The sequence below is a fragment of the Phaethon lepturus genome, unplaced genomic scaffold (assembly GCF_000687285.1).
Source record: "Phaethon lepturus isolate BGI_N335 unplaced genomic scaffold, ASM68728v1 scaffold16026, whole genome shotgun sequence".
NCBI classification, from domain to species: domain Eukaryota; kingdom Metazoa; phylum Chordata; class Aves; order Phaethontiformes; family Phaethontidae; genus Phaethon; species Phaethon lepturus.
The window spans coordinates 1-19,163 of NW_010547061.1; the positions used below are offsets into that span (position 1 = coordinate 1).

Genomic DNA, 19,163 nt, shown 5'->3' on the forward strand with positions numbered 1-19,163 from the left:
GCGGGGCTGTTGCTCTCATGTGTTCTCACTCTTCTCAGTGGCTGCAATTGCTGTTGCCATTTTTCCTGCTTCTTAAATAACGTTACCCCAGAGGCGCTGCCACCGTCGCTGATGGACTCGGCCTTGGCCAGCGGTGGGTCCGTCTCGGAGCCGGCTGGCACTGGCTCTGTCAGACACAGGGGAAGCTTCTAGCAGCTTCTCACAGAAGCCACCCCTGCAGCCCCCTGCTACCAAAACCTTGCCATGCAAACTCAATACAGTAGCATTAGCTGCAGATATTCAGGATGATTCAAGGATGTGTTCTGGAAAACTACATGAAGTTGATCCCTGGAGCTGGTGCAACAGCAAGGTATTCACATAAAATCTCCATTTCCGATTCATAAAAATATCTGTTTTGGGCCATCTTCTTCCCATTCCTCCCTCCCATTATACAAGCAGGCTTGATGTTGAAGTGCAGTGGGTGGAGGAGAGGGTATCTATCCTTCTAAGAAAATTTATTGATACCAGACAGTGGAAGGCTTGGAAATCCTTAGAAGTGTTCTGATGGCATTGCACTCACAAAATTCCAGGTGACTGGAAGAATCCACCTTCCTATTCTTCATCTCTTAATGCAGGCAGATGGGTTCATGAATAGGCATGTATTTATCCTCTTGGGAATCTCTATGTTCTAGCTACAGATGTCTGTCATGCTCTGTCACTTAAGACTCAATGAAGAATCTTTCTTGTCCCTTTCCTATGCCAACTCAGATGTGGAACTGACTGCAATGATCAGAAGTCCTCTCCAGTAGTGTAGTAGAGACCAGCAGGATCCTTGTGTGTTCTCGGCAGGAAATGTAACTTGAAATATCTTCAGTTTCAACTCTCCTGGGTCTTCAGTCTGTGAAGGACTTTGTGCTTTAATCATTGTGCCACTATTTGCAGTCTGTTTGACCAGATTGTCTCATTGCTCAAAGCCTTTTTTCCCTGGAGAAACAGGATCTTCACATCAATATCTTGGTCTTCTGGGCTTTCTGGAGCATGTGCCAAACTTTTCAGTGACATCTGCATGTGTTATGCGTGCAAATGATGATATTCAATTTAATCAAAATGTTTTGTGTAGACAAACAAGTGTCTGTTAGGCTTGGATTTCCCCTGCTATTGTAGAACACCAAATCTCTGTTACACTTTATGCTGTAAAGATAGTATGGCCTGGTCAATCCAGGTTTTTTTCATGAAAACAGTATCAAAATACTGCCTCCACTAGGAGTTTTCTGGGCCTTTTTTCCTCTTCAGCCTCCTATTTCTAGGGCCTTTTTAATTTTGTGGAAGTGTAGGAAATTGTAGTAGATGTGTTAAAATTGGTGTGAATGGAAGATGAATGGCAATGGGGGATGGGGAAGCCCCAGAAGGTAAAAATGTCTTTTTTTAAGACGTTTAAAAAAAGAGAAGGGCTATTAAGAATGGCATGTATTGATGACAGCACATCAAGACTCCAGCATGTCTTCATGCAGCTACTCAAGACACCCATTTCAGGAAGAATAAGAGACAGACAATGCCTAGACTAAAACAAAGAGTCAAGCCACTAAGAGATGATGGCAGGAATGTAAAGAATGTCATAACCTTCAGACAGGTAAGGAGAGAAAGGGCTGTGAGTAAGTCCTAATGACTCACAGAAATCTTAATTAGTGTCAGCTTTAAATGGTAGAAGAGGCATATCCAAAATCAGTACATAGCTGGTAACCTAAGCATAATCTAGGATATCTGATCAAGCTTGCATAGCTGGTATCCGCAGTCTCACCACTTACAGTCCATGGCAACACCACCTTGGTACAGGTGTTTTCATCCCTAGATGCTGGACAGATTCCTTGAATGCAAACATCTTGTTCTTCTATGTTGGTATTAGAATGTGTTTGAAACTGATGTTTGAAAATGTGTGATCTCTTTTTGTTTGTTTATAGAATTGGATTTGTTTTCATTTTAAGTACAAAAGAAGAAATTGATGGAAAAGAAGATGCTGGAATAGCTCTTTGGAGAACCTTTAATTACATTGCAGAGGAATCTGACACCTCTCAAGCCTTTACCTCGATAATTAATGTTAGTTCTTTTGCAAGAAATCACTTTTTTTTTTGTTTACTTATTACTTTTCTATATAGTTAGGATTTTGCTACCTTGTGACAACATGGTACATTTGCATTTACTTTGCATGGAAGTAATTAAAAACATGTATAGCATTAATATGCTATAGAATGAGTTGCAGAAATACTTTCCTCCTCTGGAAATCAGCTTGCTCTTGTCATTTTACCTCTCTACAGACTTTCTTCAAGAATGTAAAAAGCTAGATGCATGCCTTACGGCTTTTAGTATTTTCTTGTGAAAAACGATTCTGTATTTGTGTTAACGTGATGTGCCCGTCTTTGTGTTCTGTATCTCTGGGAGTACAGGCATTTTAATATCTCCTTGGCAATCCTGTAAGCTTTGAAAAAACCCTTGGTTGTCCTCTAGTGTAGAAACAGAGTTAAGATAAGTTCTTTTTTGTTCATCCTTGAGCTGTGTCGAAAACACAGAAATATTCCAGGCTTGCAGCTTAATGAATGAGACAGGTTTTCAGTGTGAGAGAATGCAGGTTCATGTAAAGACAGGAATTTCAGAGACGAGAGATGAATGGAGGGAAATACAGTGAGCAGTCTATGTGAAGGCTCTGCAGGCAAAAATCATATCAGAGAATATGGTATTAATATATAACATTTTTCCTCACTTTTATTTTTTATTATTCTGTTCAGTGCCTAGAAACTGGTGTCATGGACAGACTCAGAGAGCTTAAGATGAAAGGAACTGAGTAGGAACTAGGAGTACCTTGGAAGAGCAATAGAAATCCACAAGTGTTAGGAGCTGACACACATGCATGACTATTATCCATGACCAGATCACAAAATAGCAATTTACAGTGTGCTTTTTAAAATGCTGTGTTCCTCTGTTTACTTTGTTTTATAATATAAAAAGGAGATGATAAATATAAGTAAAAGATAACAAAAATAGAATAAATAAAATACAGGGTTGAGATATTCAGAGCTAGAGAGAGAAATGTATTATTCCTCATTTGAAAAGAAATACATTGAATACTTTTCACTTCAAATTTCTTTAGTACATTTGATGAAAGCAATAAGATTTTATGCTATGAAATAAAATAGCATCGGTAAGGAAAAATTATCACTGTAGGAAAAAGTATCACTGACTAATTCAGGCTTGGTTTCATCCCATATAGATTCAGGTAACTACCCATGGTTAGGTGGTTTCTAGTAAGAATTTAGATTCCTTCTCTAATCAGTGGAGAGAAATAACCTTTCCCATTCAGCTCACATAAGTGTATTTTCTTTGCCATTTCAGATTTATACTAAAGGTATAATAATAAATTAATCAGGACAGTGCTCTAATAAAAATTGTGCATATGTGCAATGGTGATAATTATGAAAGCAATATAAAAACTGCAATATAGCAATAAAAGCAATATAAAAGCATACCGATATACTAGAGCACTATAAAAAAAGATTATATTTACTTTAGTAATTTTATTACATTATTATTGACAATTTATTACCTTTTTTTTTTATTTCTTTCTGTTATAATTTTTACAGATGTACCATGAAGTGAAAGATGGAACTGTTCTAACAGTAAATCACGTGAAAGATGTTCTTAGAAGTGAATACCCACATGCTGATGTTCAGAGTATACTAGGTGTTCATTCTGAATATGATGAAGGGAGGAAGGTATGTCAATAGCAAAGCGGTAACCAATATTGCAGTACACAATTTATTGCATTTACTAAGCTGAAAGACTGCTAAATGTTACAGCAAGTAAATGCAGTATCTTTGAGTCAATTGTTTTTCAGCCACCATTTAGTCATTAGTGGAAATCTTGAAAGGGTTTGTGCATTACTACTCTCACTATTAAAATTTCCTATTGCCTGCTGCATTCAGGAGCACACATTTTTTTTCTAGTAAGCATGTCAAGGGGTCTCTCTTGCACTGCAGAAATTGTTTACCTGTGTCTTCTGGGTGAGGAGCTGAAGCCTTCTAGGTGAATCATTGTTTTCTTTAATTGTGCTTTCTGGTTATAATTTCCTTTGGGAAAGACAGCTATGGATTTTGAATTAAAAGCTGTAGAGGACACATTTTTATCTGTGATTGATTATATAGACAATTTTCTGTTAAAATATATATAAAATTACCATTTTCCTTCACATGTCTTTAGCTGTGTTGTTTGTACAATCTTGTGTTTCTGACACATGCCATCCATTTTATTTATTTCCTTTTAAAATTTGTTATATAATGTATACTATGTTCCTTTAAAAAGATGCATCTGGGCAGTCAGAAAAAAAGCTGCTGTTTGCCTTGCGCTGCTTGTTCCTCACTGAATTGCATGGAGGGCAGTTTGAATCTGCCCTGGAAACAGCTGGATATGCTTCGGGGAAGAAAGCTTCCCATAGAGGACATTAAAGGGAAAAAATAGACAGCCACCAGGAGGAAGCCCCGTGCACAAGTAGGGACAATGAGACTGTGATGAAGATGAGGGAGGAGACGGTGGGATGACAGAAAGATGGACTCATAGGTAGTGCCATAGAGTTTGTAGCCATCCAGAAAGTGACGGTGAAAGAAACCATGAAAGGATGCAGAACAGGAAGGGGAAATTACTTACAGTACATTTTTATTTCTATTTGTCTCACTGAATTTTCTCTGTTTGAGGAAAAATTAACTTGTTCTGCTTTCTTATCATGTAAGGCCTGGCTTCTGAACATAAAAGCCTTTTGATTTTTTTTTTTTGGGGGGTGCTGTTTTGGGGGAAAAAGTCTAGGTCAATCCACCTGAAACTATGATTGTTTTAAGGTCCTTCTCCAATGTTATTTACTTGGTATTTTTTGCTAAGAATGTTAAGCAAAATAAAATAACATTTCTCAGCAAGATTATAAAGCAAACATTTAAAATACCATGTATAGATCTATAATTTCTTTTGTCATGCTACTTGAGAAATGAGTCCCAAGCATCCTGTTTGCTTTCCAAACACTTCCTGTTGTACCTGCTACTCCTGAGAAGGTGTGACAGTGAACAGTGCTTGGAGATTAGAATTCGTTGTCTCCTGATAGTAGTTTCATTTTTTTGCTACAGTCAGCCACAGTCTATTTAATCCTGTGATATTTCTGATACGATCAGGCAGGAGCAACCTTTTATAAAAAGACTGGCCTGGGTCCATTGCCTCAAGCTCTCTTTAACGGCGTGCCCTTTAACAGAGAAGAGATGGATGCTGCCGAGTTAGAGACAGTTATTCTTCAGAGGATTATTGATGCCACCGGGTTCTTCCAGAGGGCAGTGTTCATGGTATGTTTAACATTTCTGAATGAATGCAAGATGAAATATTTGACAGCGAATTGTTGGAGCCGTGTTTATATATTACATTTTTCATAATGAGGTGGCTTGAAATGAATAATATCACAACTGAAATTACTTTGTTACATTAATTTGCGGTCATGGTTTTGAAGCCCTATATTTAGATTATACAAGATTGAAGGATCAACTAAGCGTATAGTAATTATATGGAATTTTTCAACCAGAAACTGAAAATGTACTGCAGTTGTTCATTGAAAAATGTATATCTGATATTTTGAAGTAATATCAGTGTGATATTTATATATTTTTCACTTGACATTGTCCATAACTTGGTGTATATAGAGGTTTTAAGCTCAGTTGAAAGATTGTACAAATGCTTGGTCTTTATTTGTCTTGAAACTATAAAAGTACAGATTTAATTTTTTTTCTTTTACTACAGAGTCTGTTAAATGATCATGTAAATGCAATGGATTTTCTTATGGATCAGCACAATGTAGTTTCCCGTATAAAACCCACTATTCTTGGAGCAGAAAGAAGATACATACATTTCAGATCTACATCTGGTAAATACTTTTCTTGGATTGACTGTTGTTATGTTTTTCCTTTTTTTAAGTCTAACATGTTGTGGTTTACATTTTGCAGTTCCATTTGATGTGGAAGACTTCTCTACATTCTCCTTTTTGGACTCACAAGATAAAAGTGCTGTAATTTCAGACAACATGAAGTATTTAACAAAAAAGGGTATATTCATTTTCTATATGGGTTTTATTTTTATATATATATGTGTGTGTATGTATGTATTACATATTGTTGAAATTTGCCAGTAAAATGTCCCAAATAAGTAAGTATCCCAAGGTTCCCATGTAAATAAATAAATTTACCAATATCTCAGTATCTTCTTTCAGGAGCCAGATCATATCCTAATATTATAAACATAAATTATAATTAACAGGATAGTTATTTTCGATTTTGTAGTTTTGAAATGGGATGGATGTCATGGCTAGTTGGTTTTTGTTTTATAGGCATGAGGTTAAAATGCTTTGCAAGACTTTTGCAGCTTCAAAAACAAACTCAGTTTTCATACTAATATGGTTTTACTTGGAGATATGAAAGAGAGTATATTCAGTTTTCAAGGGACTCTTACTTGCAGCATTATCAAGTGAAGAATGTATAGTTTGTGTAATAGCTATCACAAAATTAGGCATTTCTACAATTTAAGGAACAATTGGGTTTTTTTATTTATTTATTAGCATTTAGTATCTCTTTATTTTTCCTCTAGTTAAATTGTTTAATTTTGGTATCTGAAGCTTTGTCTTTCTGTAGAAAAGAAAATATATATATATTCTGATGGATTATTACTCATGTATACATTTTATCTTGCTAAAACTCACACTTTTTTGTACATATAAAATATTTTAATGTAAAATATTCTTATTGCATATGCAAGTCCTTTATTAATTATACTTTATATACTTCATAATACATTATATTAAATGTTAGTGTATATTAATTATATTTATATAGTAATTTACTCATAGTAATCATATATAATTGATATTTAATGTATTTCTATTAAATTTATTAAATATGCTTTATATACTTTATAGTATTTTAATAACTATATTATTATTTCCCTTGGAGTTAGAAGAAACTCTAATTACAACAGTAAGGCATAATACTGCATGGAATTTTACAACAGCCTGTACCTTGTTAACCTCTACGAGTAGACAGTTAACAACTGCTCATTTGCATCAGTCCATCAAGGGACAGAATAATCCTGTTAACAAAGTGCTAATCTTTCAGTAATTTCTATGCAATGTTAACATAGTTTTTACTTATTCCATTATCAGAAAGAAATGCCATATACTTACACTTCTTTAGAATAAAAAAAATTATTTGCTTGTATTTGATTCTCTGTCTACAACCACAGGGACATCCCAGTTAGTTGTCAAATGATGACTGGCTTTCAGTCAATAGGTTCATTTCTGAGATTCAAATCTCTTGAGTAAAACCCATAACCTTTAAGCTGGAATCTAGATTTCAAATCTCTGTCCCCAGTGTCTTTCTCTAGACTGCAGCAACACTTAATAATAACCTCTTCCTAGAATCTCACCAGAACCTTGTAAAATTCCCATCTATACGTAATACGTTTTAGGGAATATATGGTAGACCTGAGTAAACTGATACTCTTCTACAGATAATTTTGCAGAATTTTTCGTGTACCATTGGTCTTCTATGAAGAATAAAGAACAGGAGGCTATAGACCAGCAAAAAGGGAAATTTTCTGCATATATGCCTATACAGTAGTTTACTTTCTTTGGACTGTATTTGGTATATTCCTGTTCGTGTCCAGAAATGGAAAGTTTTGTCCTGCATTTGATTGAAGGACTCACCCTTTGCTGCCAGGGAAGGTGAACGGCCTAACTCATGCATTCCTGTAACTACTTAATTCTTTTATTTTCTGGATATATGACCAGCCTCCATCAAATCTTCACAAGAAACCTCTGGTAAAGCAGGTCTTATTAATTGGAGCTAGCTTATTATTTAGGGCCATCTTGTTCAGTGGTACAAAAATAGATCGGCTATTTTAATGACTCTTTCATATTATCATGATACATTACCTCCTAAGAATTTTATTTCAATTCAAGGAGCAAGAGTGCCGAAGATTAGTCTTACAGTTGAAGTCAGCAAACATACACAAACTTCAAAACCTCAAACAGAATTAATTCATTATTCATTACTCGTGAGAAGATTCTCCAGAATGTAAAGCAGGATTATCTTTCATTTTCAGGTGAAGATGCATTATATGCTGTTACTATCTGGATTATTGCTGATTTTGATAAGCCAGCTGGGAGACGACTGCTTTCCAATGCCTTGAAACACCTGGTGAGTTTCTAGCAGTTTTTATTAAAGTAATTATTATGAATATGTTCTTAACAATACTGTACACATTCAAAATTATACTCTTAAATAAAGGTGGACAATTTTTTTTTGTGGGTTAGGTGCAGACTTGTGGGACTGTGCTTTCATTTTGCTTTACTTTCCTGCAGCGCTGGCATCTTACAGGCCTGTAAATGATCATTTGGTTCATGGATTCCTGATGCAGGAGACACACTATGACGCTGTGCGTTAAAAGGGTGAATTTCTTCCCAGTTACAGACCTTCTCCCGTGAGGTAACCTAGCATGTTACCTGTGCCAGGGAAGCTAGGATAATGCCTGTTGATGTGAACCATTATGCGGTGTTCTCCTGTATCATATATGGCCATGAAGTGACCATTTTTCCACATACTGTTTTTATGCTTCTGAGACCAATTAATTTTTTTTTTAAATTTTAATATGGTAGGAAGATCATCCACATTTATGAGTTTGCTTATTTTTAAGTTCTTCAATATTAATAATAGGATTTAAAGTATACAAGTAAATGTCACATGAATATAAATAATAAAAAGCCCTCAGTTCTGGGGAGGTTAGAAGAGTACTTAGATAAAAATTGACAAAACATCTAGATTTACTAATCAGGAATGAAACAGGAACCACCCGAAGGGAATTATAAAATTGGTATGTTACAGGGGGCGTGTGATACCAAATACATCTTTAAAAGAGGCTTAAAAAACTGCAAAGAGGAATATGCAGCACAAGTCCTTGTTACAGAAAAACATTTCATTTATTTGACTGCTAGATCTGTGACCTAAGCTTGACAGATGTATTCCCTCTGTAGTTTCATTTTTCCCACCCTTCAGTGGGGAAAATATGCCATAGCTCCCAGCTAGGAAGTAAGAACTGTCTGGGCAAGTCCTCATCTGTTAGCGAGGAGAATCTATAGGAAAAACATTAGAAAAAGCCGTTCTGAATGAGGTTTGTTGGATCCTCTATGAAATAGCAGTTTAATTGGTTATCTTCGTTCTAATTCATAGATTTTATTTAGATAAACCTCGTGTACTGCTTGGTCTAGTGATTTCTGAGTTTCATGACAAAAAGACAAAAACATAGTCCTTTTTTGAAGTCCATTGATTCGTATGGAGATTCTCTACTCCTTTCCTGTCCCTTTTGTCTGTTGGGTCAGGGTCTAGTAGAATTTCCGATAGGTGCAGAACTAGGACAGACACCTCTTGCACATGACTTGCATTGGCGTTTGAAGGAAAGCATGCAAGAATCTGGGAGAAGTGGATGAAGGGAACTCACTTGTAACTGTTCCAGCTAATATATAATATTTTGAAAACTACTAATACATTTTCACTTCATTTGAAAAAAATTGAGACGTCTTAGCCGGAAGAGACCTCTAGAGGTCTTCTAGTTCAGCCTCCCACTCAAAGTGGGATTCTTGCCATTATTAGATAGGTCAGCTGTAGGTTTGTCTGAAGGAGTCTTGAAAATCTCAAAGGAGGTGACTCCATCCACTCCCTTGACAATTTGGTGTTGCACTGCCTTCCTAGTGTAGTTTTTCCTGCCAGGCCAGAATTTCTGACCATTACCCCTTGTTATACTCTCTGCGGCTACCAAGAAGAGTTTGGCCCTGTCATGTTTTTCACTCCCCCCACCTTCAGTAGTTGTTTGTTGCTATTAGGATCCTCCATAGCCTCCTCTTCGCCAGACTGAGCAAACCCAGCTTGTTGAATACCTCATCATAGGCCTCTGACCATCTTGGTAGCTCTTTGCTGAAGCCTGTCCAGCATCTCAGCATCCTTACTGCACTGGGGGGACCAAAACCAGGCACAGCAGTCCAAGTGCAGCCTCACAAGTACTGAGTAGAGGAGAATAAGAACTTCCTTTGATTGATTGCCGTGTGTCTCCTAATGTGGCCTAGGATGCCGCCTGTCGTCTTTCCAGCGAGAGCCCATGTCTCAGGAACAGTTTAAAGTACACATTTTCAAGCTTTCCAAATAAGTGTTTTTTTAACAAAACTTTTCTCAAGGGCTGCAATTTGAAGTTTGCTATTTAAATATGTTGAATACCAGTGATTTCGTTCCTTATTTTTGTACTCTTTACTGCAGTAGAGTCCATTTACCTTTTCTTCAGTTAGTGATAGTATTTGATACTACCTTAGAATCATCACTCTCTTGAATAAAATTTAAGTGGTATCACTGATTTTAGCAACTGAAAGATGTTCTTGCTGATTAAGATTAAAGTGATAAGTGGATAAATTTTCTTGTATTATGCTTAGTTTGATAGTTTTTGAAAAATAGAAAAACATCTAGAAAACCAGTTCTGAAATCTGTAAATGAACACTTGTGTATGTCCTTTGTTAAAAAATACACTTCTGCAGAATGCTCAAAGGCAATTGTTCGATAAAAAAAAACACTGCTCTTTAAAATAGGTATTACAGAATAGGTAAATCCTTACTAATAACATTTTTGATCCTAGCTGAAGTTCTGAATTAGGCATTGTATGTTTTCTAAAGACAAAGAGCTGCAAAAAATTAAATACTTAAGGGCATTTGACAGAGTTATAATAGATATGAATACATTAGGTAACAGCAGATGGAACTGTAAAATTGTGTATTCTGTATTTTTCTTTGCAGAAAACAAGCAGTCATGCACGAGTTGGGATTTTGAACAATCCTTCATCAAAAATAAAGGAAGATAACACAGCCATTGCAAGAGGAATTTTGACCGCTTTTCTAACCCAAAACAACAGCAACTTAAAAAGTTTCCTAAGTAAACTCACTAAGGAAGAGACAGCAAAATCCCTTGCTGCTGGAACTAAAATTACGAAATTCCTCATCCCAGTGAGTGCAAACTAAATTAGACTACTTTCTTTTTCATTTTACATATATTTTATTGTAAGGAGGTGTCGTTGAGGGTAATGGTGTTTGGCCAAATGCTATGAAGTTTATAACCTTTATACAGCTTCTGCTCAAGCAGATTTGGATTTTTGACAACTTTTATGTGATGGAAGAATAGAGAATTTCTTTAAAGGAAGAAAACACAAGTGTACTGAAAAATACAGAGTATAGATACTGGATTATTGAGGCCAAAATAGTTTAAGTTTTAATTGTTTATTTTTTTTAATAGTTGTCTCAATTAAAATTACAGTATTAATGTTTGTCAAGAATTAGGACTTCAGAAGCAACTGGTTTTACCTTGCTGTTGTGGTTGTGAACAGTAATAGGCACAGGCTGAAGCAGTTGAGGTTAATGAGCATTGTATACTTTTGGCCAACATTTTCTGGTGTGTTTCTGTGAAAATTCTTTGGTTTAAAATACAAACGTTGCTGATTTCGAAGTTCACAGGTAGAGTGGATCTGAGTTATTTGATAACAACTGCAAACTACAGTTTTTGTTTCAGGAGCTGTAAATTGTAGTATTTTTAAATAGGAAGATCTGGAACTCTAAGAGAACTCTCTGGCACCATATTGGTAAATTCATTAGCTGGTTTGGGTCATGCTCTTATTTCATTGTCTAATAGATTTTGTAAGACATAAAAGGTAGCTAATTAAGCAGAGCATGCATGTTACTAATTTATTTTATTATATTAATTGTATCTGAATGAATCTATTTGATTGGTCTGTACATTTCTAATGAAGAAATACATATCAGTAGAGTTTAATATAGCAGGGTAACTGTGTCAGGTGAAGCACAGTGCCACTGTAAGCATGGCAAAGTTCCAGCATTTTTTTCCCACTTTGAACATTGATTTGTTGTGTGTCTTACTGAATGATGATGGCTTCCCCAAAACACATCTGAGCTGTATCCGATGACCACATTAAAATGTTAGGTTAGGTTTTTAGAGTATTATGGATCTCTTATACCTTTTTCCTAAAAGTGAGAATACAGTTCAGTTGTTAACAGAGAATTATATTTTTCATGCAGCTGTGTGCCGGATCATAGAAAAAGCGCTCAACCTCAGGCTTAGCTTTCCTCCTATGGTTATTCACAGTTGCTCAAGGGTAAAAACTGCACACTAGTTAGACACACACTAGACCATGGCTGCACACCAACAGTCATGTACTTGTATTGAAGCTGAGGTGGTTGTTTTGTTTTAATTTCTGGTTACCACATAGCTTGAAGAAAATATTTGATTATCTCAGCTGTTACAAAATTTATTTTTGCTGAATCATTCCCCCATCTTGTGCTTTATCTTTGCTTTAGGGAATGGATGACAATACTTTTGAGAAGAAGTACAACACTTTAGGATTGGATTTAATTAAAACCCAACAGATGTTCTGCCAGGAGGTTCTTAAACTGCTTCCTGGGCAAATGGCTGTTATGAGCAATGGCAGGGTAAGAAAGAAATTAAGTTATTTGTCAATCTTTTTGTAGATATTTTTTACTTCCTGGAACTTCAGTTTCAAGCTAAAGAAAATGCATTATATTGATTTACCTCTTGTTCAGCCTGTTGTTAGAGAATGGTATGAATGTTTGCCTTGTTTTTTATTTTGTTTTACTTCTAATTTGTTTATTAGCTCCATTCCATTGAATCTACTATGTATGTATGCCATTCCCACAGCTATTTAAGAGTTAATCTCACAAAATTCTTTAAGTATGTTAATATTTGATGTATTATTAATGATATTTAAGAATAACTTTTGACCCTGAAGTTACCTATAATTTACACATTTGGGATAGGGTAAAATACTGCATATATAATAAAAAATAGATTACATTGACTAGGGTAGTATTTGAAGCTCTAAAACCACAAATTGTTTATAAATATTAAATTGTTCTATAGTCTTAATTCTTAGTGTTCAAATAAAAGTATACTACTTGCTTGTTTCAATTTCTTGTATGTATATTCTGAAACCAATAGCTTTAATTACAGTGTGGCTACAGATGAACTGTGATTAAAAAATATAATATTGGGTTCAATATATATTACTTCTTAATGACAGTCAATACCTTATATTTCAAATACAATTTATACAAACTACTCTTTGAATTAACACTTTTCTATTTATTGCTCCACCATTAGAAAGAGAGATATTATATTGGCATCTCATTAGTGGAAACTCTCTTTAAATGTGTTCTTAGTTACTCTTGTGCATCCTAAATGGCTTCTGAGATACAACTGAAATACCACTAACAAACCCACAGAAAGTGTTTTTGTTGATGAAGCACAAAAGAATTGTGTTGGCTTTTTTGTGTCAACCCCCCGCCCTCCGTATCTAAATATTCAGTGTTATTTTATAAATGGTTATTACTGTTTTCCATGCCTAAAAAAACTCAAATAGTGTCATATTTTAAGTTTTGAGGAAATAAGTTTCTTAAAATACTTGGATAAATTTGATCATTTATATTCATCTATCTGAAAATGTCTTTTGAATTTAAAAGATTACTTTTAAAAAAGACATGGGATATCCTTGATTTTTATCCTTGCTATTTCAGCACTGAAGTGTTGTTTTTATTACCAAATGATTTTTTTTTTCTATTTATGACTTCTACAAAAGTAGCACGGTATTTCATAATCGCACTATGTTTTTCTTTATCTCATGCATCATTAATATTAATAAAAATTCAGAAGTGGAATTTTGTTAGATAAGCTAGGAAGCAGTTGAATTTTGGGAGAGAGGCATTCAGTACCAAGCTTACATCATGACATTCTGCATCCTGGGAGCCCTGTAGGCTCTTGAAGTTCACTCGGGTCAGGTTAGCCTAGTAGACTATGAGTAAGAAAAGCCATACAATATCCTCAAAGCTACTTTGTGAGACTTCAAGGCACCTTCTTTTCCTTCAGACACCAAAAAAACATAGTAGTTCTGTTTCTTGTCTCTGGATATTCTGTGATTTCTTATCTTTTGCTCTTTTCTTCCTTTCTATCCATTCTGCTTCATCTGAGAAGCCTTGAGAAGTTTAAAATTGTGTTCACAGAATTAAGAAACTAAAGAGTGCAGGAGGCAGATAGTAATTTGAATTTCAGTTTAAAATAATGTACCTAACAGAGTTTTTTCTTAAACTTAGATATTTCCATTGCAGCTGTTCTTTGTGATTTATAGTTAACTGTAGTTACATAACTGTAAAAACCTAATCCTGTGTACTTACTATGCAGTTTAGCACTACACAGTTAATAATATTGGTGTATATAGGACTGGGGGTTGTATATTGAATATTGTACATTAATTTAAAGTATTAGTATATTTTTGCTTTTAGAAGAAACATTATTGGGACATTCTATGCTTAGTAACATTTTTTCTCTAAGGTACTGGGTCCTTTAGATGAAAATGAATTCTATGCAGATGACTTTAATTTGTTGGAAAAAATAACATACAGTACCTCAGCGGAGAAGATTAAAGCTATTGTTAAAGAGATGGGAAACAATAGTAAAAGGTAAAATTCTTTTGCATTTTGAGGCTTTATGATATACTGCCTTGTTTATTGCCCATGACAAATTAATAATCCTTTTATATGGCAAATACGAACGAAGGTTTGAATATACAGTCAACTATGACTATAGTTTCATACTCTTCATGCTCATATATATAAACTCTACATGGACTTGAAGTGTTTGCTTTTTGCATGCTATATGTTTGCTATCCTTTTACTTAGCATCTGAGTACTTCTGCATAGACAGGTTTAACTGTCCCTCATTTCCTTTTTAGCATTTCCCTGACAGAGTTAGTATACTTACCTACTCAAACCCTTGCCCTATTTTCTAGAAGAAATGGCACATCTGCTAACTTTTGTATCACCTTTATGCTTGGCTAATTATGCTATCTAACATAGTTTTCCACTGTATATATAAACTGTATATATTGGGTTTCAACTGCATGTGTCATTTACCCTGCTGTTCCCAGCCTCTTTGGTACTGCATTGTTACAGCACAGAGCAGAAAAAGGCACTCTGTGTTATTCAGGAGACATGCACCCTTTTATCATTGGTCATGTGTGTCATGAGGCTAAGGCATAAGAGATGACTGCGTGTCTATCTCCAACTTGCCTCATAACGTGTGCAGCTCTGCTAAAATACTCCAAATACTTTATCTACTTTCACTGTACTTGCAACCAAGAGGCGAGTACAGCTAACTGTAAACAATTCCTACTAGCTTTTGTTTACTTACGAGTAATTTGAAAGAAGAATAATAAGCCTGATAACATCCAGTGTATCTTAAAACCACAGTAAAATCCATGTATTGATATTTCAAGTAAGAAAGTACACTGTCTTTGGGAATCATTAGAAAAAAGGAGCCTGTAGAGGTGTGGGCAGATGTGGTGCTCTGACACCCTGCTAGACAACATTCACACATCTGTTAATTGAAGAAGTGTAAAGATGAGTTCTAGCCAGCTTTTAATCTAAGGATACAGTTTGTGTACAAAGAGAGCAAAATTGTATTATTTTTACAATATCTATTGACTTTCTGTGTCTGAGTATCATTTCTGTTATCTGGAAGGACTGGTATAACTGAAAGAATAACTACCAGAAAAACAAAATGAAGAAGAGGTAGAATTATCAAGGAGATAAGTAGTGAGAGGCAAAGCATATTTAATCAAATATTAAGGCTTCGTGACACTGAAATAGAACTACGAAGGTTTCTAAGGAAATTCCAGTAAGAAATACCAAAAAAAGTTAAAAGATGTGGCCAAGTAAACTTGAAACTTGTTCATTTATATCTCTTCCTAGATGTTGTCACAAAGGGAAAAAATTGGGGGGAAAAAAAGGAATAAAGAGCTATAAATGTCAGCAGAATGTACTATGCAACCTGTGAGGCTGAACGGTATTTTTGATAATTCTGCATCACTTAAAATTAAAAAGTGTACAGTTCACAAGCTCTAAGGCAGTAGTGGTTCTTGGCCATTGTCATGCTAAAGCTTTTACTCAAAGCTATAAATCTCGAGGTGAGAATCATTTTAGAGTCCAGGTTTGGGATGTGGGCTTTTAAAAAATCCCTTTTGCAGACAGATGCACATCAAAATGTGAATGTTTTACTCCTTTTCTGATGCAAAACAAAATATATGTGCCTTATTTAATATAGTGGCAGTGATTTGATTATGAAAATAGATGCCCTACTGTCATCTTTGCCTAAAACAGAGATGAGACAAGATGCTGAATTACTCAACGAACAGCACAGGTAAGTTCTGACTGTCATGATAATGCACTTATAATACTTTCATATTAAAATTAGAATGTACTCATGACTACATAAGGTCTTTGGAAACTTGAGTAAGCATTCCAGTTTTAAAAGAAGTTGTTGATTCTATAGTTGTATGAACAACCTGTTCATTTGCCCTAGTGTAATGCATCTTTATCTCTTTCTTAATAAATTTATTAGTGATACCTAATGATTTTCCAGCCTTATTCTTTGCTGAAAAAAGAGTGATTACAGTCGGTGTGAATAGAAGTGCTGATCTGGAGTTAGAAAACTTGGTGGCTAAAACCTTTTCCAAAGTTATGCTAATAACAATACTATGCTACTACCATACTGGAGAGTTCACTAACGGTTCTCACAGTTGTAGGTATATGTTTTGTGGAAAACAAATTCAGATAGTCTGAATAGTTGTGTATTTACAGCACATGATTTTTTTTTTTTTTTAAGTGAGGTTTACTAATATTTCCTTCCTCTAGGTCCAGACTATTATAACTAAGATCTCCTTGACTTAGTCTAATCAAATTTATCAAACTAAATTATTTTCTGGAATGCATAAAGCCAATCCGTCCTATCAAGTTTCACACTTCTCATTTGCCATTTTTTCGCACTGTTATTTTTTTAAAGTTGTGTCACTGCTGGCAGTTGTCAAATCTGATGATTCTAGATACCAGTGAAGGAAACTAGAGCAGTGACAAAAAGGCCATTTTCAAAATTTTGCTGTGTGTTTTCCTTTTATTTTGTTAATTTTGTTATGGGGCACGTATTTAATTAATAACCAGTATGAAACTGCATAGATTAATGTGAAATTTTTAGTTGCTGTTCATGTTTACCTTTCCTAGTAATGTCACAGGGAGCAATAATGATTGCTGCTTGAAATGAGGGAAGTGTCTTCACAAGCAATAAAATCTAAAATGCCTCTAATATTACAAATTTGTGCCTAAAAATGTTTGTTATTTCCACAAATTCACTTTAGAGGTTTCACGTAATTTATTTATTAAATTTTTTTAAACAGTGTAGTAAAAGTCGATCCCCAACAGAATGAACCATTCTATGATGTTATTGCTATTGTGGATCCATTGACAAGAGAAGCACAGAAGATGGCTCACTTATTGATTGTAAGATGGTGGTAATTTTTTTAAATTCACATATTTGTGGTTTAATTCATACTAAACTTTTGCTAATTTCCATGTACAGAGTAGTAAAAGGGTAAACAAAAATCTAAGTATTTTTAAAATATATATTTGTTATTTAAATTCATATTAAAAAGTTGGGGATTATCTAATTTATCGTTGTAAGTACCTTATTTGCAATTAAAATTCAGATGCCTCATGAACCAGTCCTCTTAAAAGTGAGTCAATAAGTGTTCTTTATACTCTATAGAAGGAAAGGAGGAGATTGTCTGCGTAATATAGAGAGAAAGGATCTCCTATCTCAAAATCTTAAGAGTCATATTCATCTTTCCATTAAACCAAATCACCTTAGTTTTCCAAGGTACCTGAATGAGGTGGTCTAAATCTGACCTGTAATATCATCGTAAGAAGATTGGACTATAAACCTTTCAACTCTTGAAAGGGTATTTCTCAGTTGATTAATGCTACCAAATACATCTAGAAATCTTCCATTGTGTGTAGCTATTGATCATCTAAAGAGAAACTGTCCTAAAAACATGGCTTCTAAAATGATTTTCTTTTTTCACTAGCTGCAGAATATCACTCTACCTCAGGTTCCTTTATAGTTTCCCATAAAAATGTAAATTTTGTCTTTTCTTTACGGTCTGTTACAATTCTGAAGCCTATAACTTGATTTTTGCTGCATCTTGTTTTATCTTTATCTCAGCAGTAATTATGAAACTTTCATAATTTCTTACATTGCTTTTTCCTCTCCCATTTTCATGTCCTTTTATACCTTTTGTATCAAATGTTGAAGCATTCGCTCATTTTTCATACATAATAGTGAAACAAAGTAAAACATATAAAAAATCCATTACAACTCTGATATTTCAAGATGCTGAAATACTAGCTTTTCTCTAGAACCAGATCCTTCATTTTACCGTTCTCAGTTAAAATGAAAGCTTGATATTCCCCAATGAAAATAATTTCATTCTGGAATTGACTGGAAACTCGCTCCATTCAGCCAGAAGTTCATATTATGGTAAATTGCATCAAGGACCTTGTAGCTCAGATCAGAAGCCTCCATTCCTCCTAGCGCAACAGGCTCCCTAATGAGCAATATCTTCCCTAATGCATGCCTAGGCAAATGACTCCCATGGTGTACCAAGCTGTTCAGCCGTCACAGATCCTAGGAGTGATTCATAGGAGCTATAGTCTTATTCAAGATGCTAATCCTTAGGAGAGAATAGTGAAATGCTGTTGAAACTAAACAAATTGGAAAGATTTTAATGTAGATGAAACTTTATAAATTATTATTTTTTAAAATTAAAAATAAATTAATCAGAAAACTTAAAAAAAGGTACATATAATTATCTGGAAAGACATCACCTCCTGGTGTAGAGAGAAAACATGCATACACATATAGCAAGCCCCAAACTCAAATTTCCTAAATAGATGCCTCTCTGATTATCTTGCTCTATATAGTGACTTAAATACTGTAAACTTCAAGCACTAGGATATACTTATACCTAAAGGATCTTTTTTTGAATAACATAATTGGATTAGTGCCCAGTATGTTGGGATGGTAGCTATGCATGGTGCAAAATTTGTGTAGTAACTACCACAGCAAAGCACATGATTCTTGCCCCAGTCCATGTTGAATATGTCCACATTATGATTT

General features: G+C 34.8%; 1 protein-coding gene across 1 annotated transcript in view; it reads left to right on the forward strand.

The window, feature by feature from the left end:
- Nucleotides 1-1,531: 1,531 nt before the first annotated feature.
- Nucleotides 1,532-19,163, forward strand: part of LOC104622673 (UDP-glucose:glycoprotein glucosyltransferase 2-like) — a gene marked incomplete at its 3' end in the record, with an annotated part of 39,089 nt that continues 21,457 nt past the window's right edge. Inside the window, exons 1-12 of the mRNA XM_010289528.1 lie at nt 1,532-1,609; nt 1,942-2,073; nt 3,612-3,743; nt 5,184-5,348; nt 5,797-5,920; nt 6,000-6,098; nt 8,149-8,243; nt 10,877-11,083; nt 12,446-12,577; nt 14,490-14,617; nt 16,260-16,355; nt 17,386-17,488. Coding sequence (XP_010287830.1) covers nt 1,532-1,609; nt 1,942-2,073; nt 3,612-3,743; nt 5,184-5,348; nt 5,797-5,920; nt 6,000-6,098; nt 8,149-8,243; nt 10,877-11,083; nt 12,446-12,577; nt 14,490-14,617; nt 16,260-16,355; nt 17,386-17,488 — 1,491 coding nt within the window. The remainder of the gene's footprint in view (nt 1,610-1,941; nt 2,074-3,611; nt 3,744-5,183; nt 5,349-5,796; nt 5,921-5,999; nt 6,099-8,148; nt 8,244-10,876; nt 11,084-12,445; nt 12,578-14,489; nt 14,618-16,259; nt 16,356-17,385; nt 17,489-19,163) is intronic.